Source organism: Pongo abelii, chromosome 10, assembly GCF_028885655.2.
Source record: "Pongo abelii isolate AG06213 chromosome 10, NHGRI_mPonAbe1-v2.0_pri, whole genome shotgun sequence".
Classification (NCBI taxonomy): domain Eukaryota; kingdom Metazoa; phylum Chordata; class Mammalia; order Primates; family Hominidae; genus Pongo; species Pongo abelii.
In genome coordinates this window covers 11102175-11117712 of record NC_071995.2, presented here as the reverse complement: position 1 = coordinate 11117712, position 15538 = coordinate 11102175, and the positions used below count along the sequence as shown (strand labels likewise).

Sequence of the window (15538 nt, the reverse complement as noted above, 5' to 3'; positions counted from 1 at the left end):
TCTGTCACCATAAAGGAACTCCCTCATGCCACGCCTTCAAAGTCACACCTTCTCCCTGTTCCTACTGGTAAACACTGATCTATTTTCTATCTCTCTAATTTTGCCATTTTGGAAATATTATACAGATGGAACCATACAGCATGTAACCTTTTGAGACTGGCTTTTTCCACTCAGCATTAAGTCCTTAAGTTCCATCTAAGTGTTGCAGGTAGCAATAATTTGTTCCTTCTTATTGTTGAGTAATATTCCAAATTTTTTTTTTCTAAAATACAAAATGGACCATGTCACTCTACTTAAAGCACTTCAGTGATACTTAGAATAAAACAAGCAATGTTTAGCATGGCCTAAAGGCTCATTATGATCTGCCTCTCGCCTACCTGCACAGTGCCGTCTCTTCGTGTTTTCTCCTCTCTTGCTACTGTCCAGGCCCACTGACCTTCCAGTTATGAGAATGTATCAAGCTCTGTTCTCATCCAAGGCCTGGATATTCCTCCTCTCTTGCCTTGTGCCTGTGCCCACCTTTATCTAGTCAGCTCCTACTCATCATTTGCTTAAATACTGTTTACTTAGAGAATTTTTTTTGACTTCCTTCCTATTGCACTTTTTTTATAGCACCCTAAACTTCTCCTTCATAGCAAAACATATTGAATAATTTTTATGATTAATTATTTAACATCTGAGTGAATGACTTGGAATAAGGCTGGACCGCCAAGGAATGATGTGAGATAAACTAACTAGATTGTAGAAGTGGAAGAAGCAGAGCTATCTCAAATGGACAGGTCAGTTACAGAGTAAAATTCAGGCAAGAATTAACAACTCAGGTTTTCAGTGTGGTCGGCAGAACATAAAGGCAATGGGTTCAGGGGTGTGAATGAAGTAGGAATGAAGTAGAGTGGAGCAGGATGATGGTCAGTAAAGAGGCATTCGACCATTGTGGTTGCGTTTATCTGGGAGGCTTTTATATTAGTAGCAAGAGCTCAGTAATCAGAGTATAAAGCAAAATTTCAATCTCACTTAGGATTGATTTAGGCAAAGAGAGGACAACAAGGCTCCACTGACTTGTGTGGCATTCAGGTGAGGGGTCCAGATTTGAGAGAGTTTTGTTAATAGGCATGAGTAAGTGGGCAGATTTTGGGAAGTGGATAAAGGCTACATCTTCCCCAAACTGGGGAGTATGTAAGATAAATAGGATGAAGAGGACTGAGACTGCTGATCTCTGTAATGCCCCCATCAGAAATGGTTCAGGAACTGGGTGGAAATTAGCCAGCATATAAGTGATCTCAGCGGACCCAGTACAAAGAGCTGAAAAATTTAGAGACAGAAGAAATCAGGCAGGTGCTGATACATTTTCCCTGATAAATACCATACCACTATCTAGCATTCTTTCCATTTCTATACCTTACTTTACAGCATTATGCTATTTGATTTATCTGGCTTAAATCTCTCTTTCTCAACATGATTGTTAAATTCAGATATCTACTGGCAGCTGTAGTATTTCTGCTGTCAAATGACACCTAGTTGAAGTATAAGAAGTTTTAAATCCTGCATTAACTTTTTGATTACTTTAACTCCCTCTCTGTACATAGAGTATACTTACATCCACAAATATTATAAATATTTGGATCAAGGATTTTTTGTTTCATTTTATTATTTTTGGTTGTACATGTTTACCTAATTGATACAGCTATGTGACTATTTCCCAACCGGAAAGGCAGATGAAGAAGGAAGGGAGGAAGAGGGAAACTAACACGTATTGATGATTTGCAATGGCTCTGGTAATGTTCTAGGTATTTTACAGAAATTATGCTGTATAGCTCTCAATAACCCTGGTAGGTAGATATCATCAGCAGCACTTTACATATGGGAGAACACGTTCACAAAGTTAAAATACCTTATACAAAGTCATCATGAATGATAGGAATGAGATTCAAATGGAAGCCAAACTCCAAAGCCCCTTTTCTTACCATTATAGCATAGGAAAATGTATGCGGGGCAAGGGTAGGAGTAGATACCTGTCAGATTCCAGGGCTGCCATGATATGGGCAGGAAGATGTGGATGAAAGGAAGCCTCCAAAATTTGGGAGCTCTTGCAGGGACAAGGAGAGGTAGCATAACTGGCTGAGGGTACTTATTGATTGGCATGCTCGTTTTCCAGTTGATAAACTTCCCACTGCTCTCTGCAGTTCTTTATTACCCTTAGGAGACATGCACATTTCCTGCTCCCTAAACTAGGAAGGCAAGGAATGGCGAGGTCAGGTGACATGCTTCTGGATGCGGAATGAATCACCCACCAAACCAGAACTAGAACTTCCAACCTCTCACTCTGTTATTACAGCACTAAGTCAGGGCTGACTCCACTTCCCTTAATTCCTGGACTGCTCACCTCTGAACCATGCTGACCCACTCCCTAGGGAGGGGAAACTGCCCTTGGATCCTGGCTGTGCAGAATGAGGCAGGAGGTTATGTGTTCCCAGAGGTGTCTTTTTCCTCTTGCCAGGAATTTGTTATTGTTTTCCTGGAATTACATTCTACATATAGAACTTTTATAGTGACACACTGTATGGCACAGCAGTGAAGTAAACAGTAGCTGAGGGTTTCTGATGGTGAAACCCTCATGTCCACATCTCTCTGTCTGCCTGGGCCTCGGACTCATTTATCAGAAAATGGGAAAGTGTGTGTATGTATATATGTGCCCCTACAGCCTGTTGTAGCCTGTCCTCCTTCAGTCATCCTCAGCTTGGGCCCTCCTCTCTGCCAGAGGGCAGTATGTTAGACAGGCTGGAAGAGTGGCCAGAAAACAAAACAGATCTCCTCACTTATCGGGGGAGACTTCCAAGAGAGTTTTAGAGAACCCAAAATCTTCCTTAGAAGGAAAAACCCAGCAGGCTGAATACCAAAGAAGAGGACTGATCCTTGGAAATGCAAGGTCACTGACAACAGTAGGAAAAAGGTATTTGAAAGCAGCCCCAACCCGTCTTCTGGCACATTAATCAGGTAGGAAAAGGAGACACGGATGGATCAGAGATAATCCTGTGCTGAGCGGGGGTGGCATTGTGAGTTCTCAGCTTTTCCCTCTTACTGATAGCCCTTATTCTGAGCTGGGGAAACTGAGGAGCTGGGAAAATTGTTATTGATTAGGAATCTCAGGAAGAGAAAGTAATCAGCAGGAGAATATTTAATTTAAGATACGCTATTTCTGGGCTTTTGTTTGAAACTGGTAGATGAAGGATTATGGAATTGGGCACATACAAAATAGCAAGATAATTATAATAAGAATAAGCTGTTTTGAATTTGTATAATATCGCAAAGGAAATAAAATGTGTTTATCTGTGAAACCATATTTAAAATCTGATGCTGTTTGTAAGTATCCGTGAGCACTGCATTTCTTACCTAGATGTTATGGGGCCTGTCTTGCAATCACTTTGCTCCTCTACAAAGTAAACTTTTGTGAGGTACCAGGATATAGATTAAGCTTCCTCATCTCAACTGTATATCACATATGTTTCAGGAATCTCTGGAGACAGGTAAAAATAGAAGCAAGAAAAACTGATAGCCCTCAGATTTCATAATCTGGTGAGTACCAGTGAGTCAAAAGATCTGTCGAAACAGGCTCAGGACTCCTAGGCACCGTGGTGGAAAGGGGTTCCCCTTTGAGAACCCATTTGAAATACTTTCTCTAGTGCTCATTTTGATCCCTGGGTGTCTAGGAAATGGGGGAGGGCAAAGATCAGAATAAGCACAATTTCTCAATATCTGAGAAGAGTGAGAGGACGAGGTAACCTCTCTTAGGTAACCTCCTCCCTGCGTCACCCACACCAGGAGATATCACAGGGCATAAGGCAAGTTATCTACACAAATACGCTTCTCTGGATTTAAAAAGAATCACCTCTCCAGTGTGCCCTTCCATGCACTCTGTGTCCTCTCACTGGTGTGTTTCCCTAGAAAGGCAGAGCCTGGGGCACTGAGAGAGACAGCATGAAGACCCGAATTCCTAAGCCAGTGCCCTGTCCCCTGCAATTTCTGGCCTCTTCCCGACCCTCATGCTCACAGTGAAAGATGGCTAGTCCTAAGAACCGGGACTTTTTGCTCAAAAAGCAGAAGATAGAAATAGGATTGGGGATCAGACCCAGGAAAATGAACAAAGAAAACAACCCAAGATGGCATAATCTGGTGAATACTAGGAAAAAAATTCTGATTCTACTTCTATTTTCAGAATATACTTTAAAGACAGACATGCAGATGTCATCTATGTCCCTGTGAGGTTCCTATATGGACACCCTTACAGGCAGATTCAATTCATCCATTCTTTCCAAATTAGAGTGTATTTGTTAGTAAAATTTGGTTTCAGCCTTGTGGTTTCCATGATTCTTTTGGATTCTAATGTAATTCCTTCTTGATCTTGTTGGTCTTGCTCATTTGAAAGACAAGTATATATGCACAATGAAGTAGTATAAAGAACATTGGGTTTGTAAGTAAAAGACCTGGGTGTGCAACCTTGCTCTGCCATTTTTTTAAAAAAAGTGGCTAATTTGCTGGGGTACGGTGGCTCACGCCTGTAATCCCAGTACTTTGGGAGGCCAAGTCAGGTGGATAACCTGAGGTCAGGAGTTCGAGACCAGCCTGGCCAACATGGTGAAACCCCATCTCTACTAAAAATACAAAAATTAGCTGTGTGTGGTGGCATGCACCTGTAATCCCAGCTATTTGGGAGGCTGAGGCAGGAAAATTGCTGGAACCTGGGAGGCGGAGGTTGCAGTGAGCCGAGATCACACCATTGCACTCCAGCCTGGGCCGACAACAACAAGACTCCATCTCAAAAAAAAAAGTGGCCAATTTATAACTTAATCACTAATTCATAACTCAATCCCTCAGTTTCTGCCTTGCCTTCTTTGTATGAAAGTGCCTAGCACGATACCTGGTACACCGTAGTTGCTAAACACAGGTTTATTAGATCTGAAAACAGGAAGCTTGTTTTATAGGATGTTGGTAACAAGTAATTCTCAGATTCTCTAGATCTGAGCATTGTTCTCTATCTCACTTCCAAATTAATATATTCAGCCCATTAAACATGTTTTTTGTTTGTTTTGGTTTTGTTTTTTGTTTTTTGTTTTTTCCAGATAGCTCAAGGGTAAGGATAAAAGACTAACTATACAAGAAGGCAGACTGTTTCAGGCTAGGGGCTGCTACCTCCATATATTTTACCCTCCTCACTTTTAGTCTTTGAGTCCTCTGCCCCATAGCCCAAAGCCATTAATAACTTCCTTGATCCATATGGCAGTCACCTGGGAGGGTGGATCACTTGTCTATCTAAAAAGAACATGGCTGGAAGATCCACATGTGTTGATAAGCAAGCAGTGAGGTTGAAGGTGAGGCTGGCACAACAGATTTAACTGTACCTTACTGGAACAGGGCCAGATGTTATACTGAGTTTAATCATGGAATTTTTCATCACACATAAGCAGGCAGAGTGCAGGAAATCTGATTTTAGAAGTCTTATATCTAGGTATATTTTGGTAAGAAGAGTTTACTCTGGAAAGTCATGGGTAAATTGCAGATTGTGTCCAGGAGACTGTATTGTGCTAACTGAAAAGAAATGCCACTTATTAAGAGTTGTGTTATGGTTGCAAATAGAATATAGTGTGAATTAAAATAGATGCCTAAATGCAGTGTGACACTATGCTTGTATTGTATGTGTAAAAGTTTAGAGAATTAATATTACTATTTAGTTCAATTTCGTTATAGTTATATTCATGAGCTTTTATGGTCTTCAGACTATAGTCTTGTAAAGATTTAGCGTGGACTTTACTCCTCACTTCACTTTCATTCTCCTCCCTTTTGTATCTTCTTCATTGCACTGTTTCTCCTCAGGATTCTCAATGAAAGAGGGGAGTTAAAACTTTAACATGCTAAGAGAAAGTCTGAAGCAACTGATAAGAGAAAAATTAAGGAATGATAACTACAAGTGAGGCAATATTATTATTCTAACTAGAACCCTGCCTGAAGAGATTTGGCTTTGTAGATATAGGATTATGTAAACTAGAGGCAAAGTATATACAAACATATTTTACAACTATCAAACATATTTATCAGAATAAAATATATTACAATTTCACTAGACCCTTGATTCCAATGCCATGGATTTCATTATTCATCACACTAAATAGAGAACAGTGGATAATGCTTTACAGTGTTAAGAATTTTACAGTTCAGCTAAGAGAAGAAGCAGTAGCCTACATATTTTTTTTGACATAGTGGGAAAAATATTTAGATATAATGAAAGGGAGTGGAGTATTGGTCAGATTGAACAGGATTCTTGGCCAGAAGTATCCTTCTAGTAGTCAGGTGGGCCAGAGTTGAACCCATGGGAAAAGTCATCCTAGAGGGTTTTGGCATTAAGGCATGCCTTTTCTCAGCTTGACAGAGTGGACAGGCAAAGCCATGTGGTTTCTGAGTATGAATTTCAAGCTAAAAAGTGATCTAGAGAGGAATATTGCTGTTACAAGTAAATATAAGCATCCTCTGTTGTATGAGCTTTGGTTGCCTCTGTGTGGTGAGGTTTCCCACATTAGCTTTCATGGATATGAGGGTATGCCCAGTGTGTATGCCTTAAAAATCCTCGACTCAGCCGGGCGCGGTGGCTCATGCCTGTAATCTCAGCACTTTGGGAGGCCGAGGCAGATGGATCACGAGGTCAGGAGATCGAGACCATCCTGGCTAACACAGTGAAACCTCCTCTCTACTAAAAATACAGAAAATTAGCCAGGCGTGCATGGTGGTGGGTGCCTGTAGTCCCAGCTACTTGGGAAGCCGAGGCAGGAGAATGGCATGAACCTGGGAGGCGGAGCTTGCAGTGAGCGGAGATCACGCCACTGCACTCCAGCCTGGGCGACAGAGCGAGACCCCATCTCAAAAAAAAAAAATCCTAGACTCATCTGGTACACTCCATATGCCTCTACCTAAACTGTAACCATTAGAAAGGGCTTATTGTATACACATATGGAAAGCAATTTCATTGAGTGGGCCTCATCATTCTATACATTTATCTCCTTGCTCTAGCATCCAATTTCATTGGGCTGTGAGATATCAGTAAGCCTTGCCTCTTTAAACTACTTATGTACAAATAAAAGTGATGGTGAGAACCTGGCTCAGGAAATGCAGTAGCAGGCCATATTGCATCCAAAGGTGAGTGCTCTGTAATAGGTGTGATAGTTAGTGTAAGGGTATAAGCATGAGTTTGAGTTATCAGGGATTTGTGTGTTTGGCCAGGTGCCTATAGTTGAGTATGGATGGCCCTCCATGAGCAGTTCACTGTACCCATGTGGGGGTACACGTACACGTGGCTTTAAACGACTCCCTTCAGTATGTATTAGTGGGTGTGTAGTTTGTTTTCTGGGCAGAGCTCACGAGTCTGAACTAGCTGCTGACTGACCCTTTTTTCCACCTGTGCTGTGGTAAGAGAGAGTGTGCTGAGAACCTCCTCCTCAGAAAGCCAAACTGGTTCAACTGGCTGCTCCCTGAATGAAAACAATTACTTCTGATAACCCACTAAAAAGGAAGCAAAGGAAAGGAAAATAAGAATGACAATAGCAGTGATAACTTTTCTAATAGCCTTCCTGAATTCACCTTGCTGATCCAACATTTTATTTTTCAGAACTTCTCCTTTGTGCCACTCTCTTAAGATCTGTTTTTTGAAAGTTTCATCGCTAATGCTAGTCCGTCCATATGGCCTCATGAATTGCGGAAGCTTTCTCAGCCACATTTCTCCTTGCCTTTTTGGTTTACACACTGGATACAGTGGACTTTGCTATCTAACTATTCATCGACTTTTTAGATCCCATTCTAAGAATAAGAATAAGGATAAGAATTTCCCTCTTCTGTGCCAATTTTCCACCCGCTGGCTACTTTGCTATTTACCTGGGCTTCTGTCAACCAACCACACAGTTTTGTTTCTCTTGAGTTGTAAGGGAATTGTTTAACTATTGAACCCATATACAAGTTCATGGTGCTCCAGGAAGAGTGGAAAACAGGTAAGGCAGAATCTGGGAGGCTTCTTTACATAGGTCTTTCAGGCACTGAGAGATTCTGCCTCAGTAAGTAACACTGTGGTTATTAGTATCAGTAATAAAAACAATGCATAATGTAATAATAGAGGACAGCATAATATGGCTAATGTAACACCTGTACAACATAGTAGCATATTATATAAGCTATACTTCTGATTTTTGTTTTATGTTTTTATCAAGTCACTACAAAACTGGATCACATATTTAGACTTATTTAGCAGAAAATCACCATATTTTCTTTCAAGTTAATCAGAATTAAAGAAGTAGGCTTTGTTGACTATAGAACCATGGGAGTGTCTTGTCAAGCAAAGGCAAAATATAAATTTAGGAGAGGTATGGGACAGTGGTAAACATGAGTTCTCTTTGGAAAGAAAGAACCAAGTTTCTGGGGGTGTTATTTGAAATATGTACTGATTGTATTATATAGACTTAACAGTGATACACATAAAGAATCCCTTGCCAGACAAACAAGAAACTAATAATTAGAGTCTACTTGGAGGAGACTGGAGGAGAGTTAAGAACTAGATAAATGGAGAAGAATGGGGCGGGAGAAAGATTTTTATGCTATACAATTTTACATTTCTATTTTTTGAATCATATGAATGTATTTTCTTTTTATTTAAAAGAGAAAGAGAAGGTGGCTTGGTACTGATACTTCCTTTATATCCTTGCAGCAATGAGTGTCCGTGTCTATATCTGATATGAGCAGAGGAAGCACCTTGAAGCTCTGAGGGATGAGGAATTAAATAGTTTTTATTGACAACTGCTGTCTGTTCATTGCTTGTGAGAGTGTGGATATTTCAGAGAAATGAAGCAAATGTGTAACTCATATCCTTTGACATCTGTCAATTTTTTATTCGTTATCTGAATTAACTGTGTGTAAAAATGCAATTAAATGTTTTCTTTAGAGCTAGACATGGTAGCTCATGCCTGTAATTCCAGAGACTCAGGGGGCTGAGGCAGGAGGATTAATTGAGCCCAAGAGTTTGAGAATTAAATGAGCCGTGATCACACCACTGCACTCAAGCCTGGACGACAGAGCAAGATCCCAACTTCAAAAAATGTTTTGCTTAAAAAATGTGATGCACAGCTAAAAACAATATATTAGACATGCTTAATACTGTAGGGGAGGTAGATCATGCCCACATAACCCATGGATCCCAGTTCAGATGGATGTTGTGAATCTGTACTTGATCATGGGAGCAGAAGTCTCAGGTGGGAGGGGAGACTTTAAAATAATTTCAGTTAACAGTTGAATGAAAGGACAAGAGCAGATCAGAGCTGTCTTTGCTGTATAATAGAGAAAAGAGAAATGCTGAGAGGAAGAAAAGGTTGGGAGGGTTCTTCCAACCTGAATATCAGCTAGGTAGATAGAGATAAACGATGACTCAGAGAGGTAGCCATTTACTTAACTAGTGATCTGTAGAGGCGGTTTAAAATTCTGTGTGTACTTCATTTATTTTTTTTCATTCATTTTATTTTATTTTTTTCAAAAACCACTCAATCCTTAGGAATTACTCATAGCTGTGCTGTGTGCATTCTCTGTGGGCCTAGCAGGGAAGGGGACAGCCCTGTGGCAATGGGCATGACACGGATGCTCCTGGAATGCAGTCTCAGCGATAAGTTGTGTGGTAAGTACAGATTCCACAGATGTCTATCCTCTGATTTTAGAATTATGAAGGCTAAGGTCTGGATAGATTCTAGAAGGAGGATGATTTGATTTCCAGTAGAAATGAAGACAGTGGTGATAAAAGGATGGGGACTAAAGGCCATTGTCTTTTTGGGGAGAGGGTAAGTGCTAATCAGTGATCCAGACGCTGCATCTTCAATCTTGGTAAGAAACTGCCAGAAGCAACGTCATGCACATTTGATGGGCTAAGAAACAGAGTCACTGGGGTTTCTGATTAGAGAGTTGCTCCCAGCAGTGTTTCTGTTGAATGGAAGTAGAGGAGATGGTAGAAGAGATGACCTTTTCATGTATGATGAGCTGAGAGCTGGCGGGTAGGGGAAATTGCATGAACACCAGGTTAGGCTTCTTCTTCATTCTCTTCTCTTCCTGTGTGATCACCTACCCAGTCATCCAGGAGAAGCAGTATGAAGTGATTATCGTCCCAACTTTGTTGGTTACTATTTTCCTCATCCTTCTTGGGGTCATCCTGTGGCTTTTTATCAGAGAACAAAGAACTCAACAGCAGCGTCCTGGACCTCGAGGTAAAGCTCAAACTTTGGGGCTGGGCAGGGGCTTAAAGAAGATGGAGATTAGGAAAAAGTATGGCCTAAGTTTCAATGAGCCCATGTCTAGAAGTCTAGGTACCTGCAATGAGAGAGGCATGGGTTCCCTCCCATGGAGTTGAGAGGGGGATGATCTCTTTTCTAGGAAGTCCCGAGTTGGAATTCAACATGTGCTTACTGACTGAAAAAAGAGTGCGCAAGAGAAACCTCATACAACCTGTTTCTATTCCTATTGGACTATCGAAACTTTGACTATATGAGTGCCTAAGGACCTAGGAGAAAGACCTAAGGGGGTCAAGTCCAAGGCTTAATTAACATCCTAGGAGGATGACATATCACCCTATGATACATTCCATTCCTAATCTTTGCCTCCAGGATATATGATGGAAAGGAGGGGCCTTCATATTATAATAGTCTTTGAAGTGCTAAGTGATGATAACAGTCTGTTCTGGAGTTCCATTGAACATATAATAAAAGGGAATCAGTTCATAGATTAAACTTAGGGTAAAAAGAAGGAAAAAGAAAACTCTCATAATGATATGAAACTCTATAGTGGCTAATCCTTAGTTTTTCTTTAAATTTTATCCCAATTGTCTTATACTTCACTTTTATAGAAAACTTCTCAAACAAGTTGTCTAAACTCACTCCTACTACTTCTACTCATCACATTCTCTTTTGAACCCACTAAAATAAGGTTTTTATCTCTACCACTTTGCCAAAACAAGCCTTTCCAAGGTCATCAATGACAGCTGCGTTGACAAGTCCAACAATCAATTCTTAGTCTTCGTCTTATTTTTTTTTTATTTTTTTATTTTTTTGAGACGTAGTCTTGCTCTGTCACCCAGGCTGGAGTGCAGTGGCATGATCTCGGCTCACTGCAAGCTCCGCCTCCCGGGTTCATGCCATTCTCCTGCCTCAGCCTCCCGAGTAGCTGGGACTACAGGTGCCCGCCACCATGCCCGGCTAATTTTTTTTTTTTTTTGTATTTTTAGGAGAGATGGGGTTTCACTGTGTTAGCCAGGATGGTCTTGATCTCCTGACCTCGTGATCCGCCTGCCTCGGCCTCCCAAAGTGCTGGGATTACAGACATGAGCCACCACTCCCAGCCAGTCTTCGTCTTACTTGATCTGTCAAAAGCATTTGAAACAATTTTGAACTCTTTCTTGAAATACTTAAAAAAACTAAAGCCACTTCCTAAATGCTAAAATTTTTAGTCTTATGGATTCAAATATATTTTCTATTCCAATGATAGTCCCTTGAACTCGATTCTCATATTAAACCACCTACTGCACAGTTTCAATAGAATACAAATCTCATATGTAATATGACCAAAACAAAGGTCCTGAAATTCTCTCACAAATGTCCTCCCCAAACAGTCTTGCCTATCTTAGTAAATGGCAAGTCCTGTCTTCTGTGTTTTCAGTCTCAAACCTTGAAGATATCCTTAACTCCCTTCTTTCTCTCACAGTCTGTATCTAATCCATAAGCAAACACTGTTACCCTATTTTCAAAATAAACCCAAGTTACTCTCACATCTCACCGATCACTGCAACACACTCTTAACATTCCCTGCTTCTGCCCCTACTCCTTTATAGAAAGGCCAGAATGAGTCTTTTAATACAGTCAGTCCTGTTAGTTATCTGCTTGAAATCTCTCTTCCACACACACGTGCAGTAGCCTCTCACCTTGCTCAGAATGAAAAATGACAAAATTCTTTCCATGGCCTTACATGATCGGGGCCTCCCTCACCTTATCTCCTACTACTCTCCAATGATCCCACTTGGCTCCAGCTACACTGGCTTCCTTACTATTTCTCAACTATTCCAGGTATGCTCCCTGCTTAATGCTTTTGCAATTTTTGCTTCCTTTGCCTACAATACTCTCCCTGACACACCAGCATGGTTTGCTCCCTAGTTGCTTCCAGGCCTTTCTCAAATGTTATCTCATCAGAAAGGCCTTTCTTGACCTTCGTATATAACACAGGTGACTGATTCCCTGATGCTTCTTCTCCCCACCGCCTTTTTTTTTTTTTTTTTTTTTTTTAAAGAGATGGAGTCTCGCTATGTTGCTCAGGCTGAATGCTAATTCCTGGACTCAGGAGATCCTCCTGCCTTGGCCTCCCCAATAGCTGGGATTACAGGCTCATGGCACCACACTCAGCTTTTCCTGCATCTTTTATTTTCCTCCACAACATTAATTGCTTGATATATTATTACCTGCTTCCTCTCCCCTACCAGTAGAAAGTAATCTTCAGGTGAATCTGGACTTTTCCTGTTCCCAACACTTAGAACAGTACCTGGCATGTAATAGGTGATATTTGTTGAATAAATGTAGATTTAATAAGAAGGATGAACCTCTCTTTTTTGCTGGCCAAGGGAAGAAGAAAGTACCAGAAGACTTTCTTGACCAAGACTTAAGGAAATATGAAATACCTTGACTTTTGGGGTAACTCGAAGGAGGAAGAATAACCATAGCTTAAAGCTGTTTAATTTCCATACCTTTCCTTCAACTTTGAAAGCCATTGGTCTGATTTAAATGACAGTTCTCACTGGCAGTTACCTCCACCTTTAGGCATCTGTGGTTTGGATACCTATTCAGGAACTTCCCTAATTGTCTCCATACCACACTCATGGGAAGTACTCAATTGCAACCCAGAGGAAGGAAGGCAGAAAGGAAGTGTCATGACCGCTTTCCTGGGGTTCTTCTTGAGTTGTCCTAAGAAGTAATGGGGATTATTATAAAGGTTCTACAAACTTGGCATTGATGCTGGTTTATAGAGAAGCATCAGAAGACAACTCCACATTGGCCAAAGAGAAAACTGCTGAAGGAACCTCCTTGCCAATTTGTTTCTGGGTCTGCTTTCCGGGAATCCCCAGGGCAGGGAAAAACTGGTTGACATCATCTCTCTGTTCTAGACATTGCCCCTGTCCCTCCACCTAGGGACCTAAGCTGGGAAGCAGGACATGGAGGAAATATGGCTTTGTCACTTAAGGAGACATCCGTGGAAAACTTTCTGGGAGCTACCACACCTGCCCTGGCTAAGCTGCAGGTGCCGCGGGAGCAACTCTCTGAAGTTCTGGAGCAGATTTGCAATGGTAGCTGTGGGCCCATCTTTCGAGCCAATATGAACACTGGGGACCCTTCTAAGCCCAAGAGTGTTATTCTCAAGGCTTTAAAAGGTAAAACAAGAAGTGTTCGACTCCCCTTCCCCTAACAGTAAATATTAACAGGCTTTGCGAACATTGAGGCGTTAACTAACAGATAGTTGTGATCACAGCTGTGTACAGAAGAAGGAAATAGAGTGGAAACTTGAGACAGAAATGTTTTTCTTGGTGTCTTATTTTTTAATTACACAAATTGTTTATTTGTGAGTCCTTACCCAATCTCCAAATAATAACTAAAATGACTGCCACAAATAAGTGTAATGTTATGATGAGTAAGATGTTAGCTGTGGGTTTTCACAGTCTTTATGGTGTTGAGGTACATTCCTTCTGTACTTAGTTTGTGTCGTGTTTTTATCATGAAAGGATATTGGATTTTATCAAATGCCTTTTCCACATTGATTGAAATGATCATATGATGTTTATTCGTTATTCTGTTAATGTGGTATGTCACAGAATTGATTTGCATATGTTAAAACATCTTTGCATCCTAGGTTCCCTAGCTCTTCTTTGCCTATTGAGGCTGTTAAAACAGATTTTTTCACAATGGGTGTTACTTGGACTAGGATTCTGAGGTTGTTTCCTCATTTTACTTTATTCTTTGATACCCTTTCCTGATATTGTATTTCTTTTTTTTTTTTTGAGACAGAGTGTTGCTCTTGTCACCAGGCTGGAGTGCAATGGTGCCATCTGGGCTCCCTGCAACCTCTGCCTCCCAGGTTTAAGTGATTCTCCTGCCTAAGCCTCCCAAGAAGCTGGGATTACAGCCGTGTGCCACCATGGCCAGCTAATTTTTGTATTATTAGTAGAAATGGGGTTTCACCATATTGGCCAGGCCAGTCTCGAACTCCTGACCTCAGGTGATCCACCAGCCTCAACCTCTCAAAGTTCTGGGATTACAGGTGTGAGCCATCACGCCAAGCTTACATTATATTTCTTTCTGTCTCTCTCTCCTCTTCATGATATGGTCCAGTAATGGTGGATACATAGAACAAGGATAAGACAAGCAAGGATATTAATCCAAAGGACTAGACAGTGATAACTTTTTCATGCAAACAGACTATCTCTCTATTTAGGCAGATGAAAGCCTATCCAGTTCTAATAATTATGATTCTGTGTTACCTTTGATAAAAGATCAGTGACATTAAGCATCATCTTCTTCTAATCGGTCCCCTTTGTGTTTATTTTTGCCTGCATTCACTCCCATATGGGTCCTTGAGAATTACCGTCTTGAGTTGCCTCCTGCTCCCTGCCTCCCACTCATCAAGGATGCACTGACTGCTCACTGCCTGGCTCTTTTGTCCTCTACAGAACCAGCTGGACTCCATGAGGTACAAGATTTCTTAGGGCGAATCCAATTCCATCAACACCTGGGGAAACACAAGAACCTGGTGCAGCTGGAAGGCTGCTGCACTGAAAAGCTGCCACTCTATATGGTGTTGGAGGATGTGGCCCACGGGGACCTGCTCAGCTTTCTCTGGACCTGTCGGCGGGTGAGCAGTAGGGCAGAGGTATTAGGAGGTTAAGGCTTGACTTTGTTGATTAGCTTTTCACATGTCAGTTAGAGTGACAAATGACAAAATGCAGAAACATTATAATAGCACGACAGAATAATGGAGTATGACCATATAATAGAACTTTTTGTAATTATAGAAACGTTCTATAACTGCTCCATCCAATATGATAAGCCACTAATCACAGATGGCTGCTAGACACTTGAAGTGTGGCTGATGTGATGGAGAAACTAAATTTTAAATTTTATTTAATTTTAAGTAATATAAGTTTAAATAGCCACATGTGGCCAATGAGCACAGAGTGGACAGTACAAGTTTAGAGCATGGACTTTAGGCTTCACCTCCTACTAGTTATGTGACTTTGAGCAAGTCACCTTTCTGATCCTGAGTTTTCTGAATCTGTAAAATGGGAGTAATAATTATTATAAAAAATACAAGAAATTATGTATGTGAAAACATAGCCGTGGTTGGTAGAGTAAGCACTCAAAATGGTAGCTGTTATAAAGATAATTATGTAATGACAAGAGTATTTTTGGTAATGATTATAATTTTGTTGCAGTTATTAAGT

At 40.9% G+C, this 15538-nt stretch overlaps 1 protein-coding gene across 2 annotated transcripts in view; it reads left to right on the top strand.

Moving 5' to 3' along the window:
• STYK1 (serine/threonine/tyrosine kinase 1) overlaps positions 1–15538 on the top strand; it is a 55609-nt gene that overhangs the window by 30093 nt on the left and 9978 nt on the right. Inside the window, exons 1-5 of one of the 2 annotated variants that reach the window (XM_063712026.1) lie at positions 7057–7182; positions 8738–9694; positions 10140–10274; positions 13211–13474; positions 14768–14949. In XM_063712026.1, coding sequence (XP_063568096.1) covers positions 9643–9694; positions 10140–10274; positions 13211–13474; positions 14768–14949 — 633 coding nt within the window. In that variant the 5' untranslated portion in view covers positions 7057–7182; positions 8738–9642. Of the gene's footprint in view, positions 1–7056; positions 7183–8737; positions 9695–10139; positions 10275–13210; positions 13475–14767; positions 14950–15538 lie in introns of those variants that run through there. The other variant, XM_002822917.5, reaches the window with a different exon arrangement.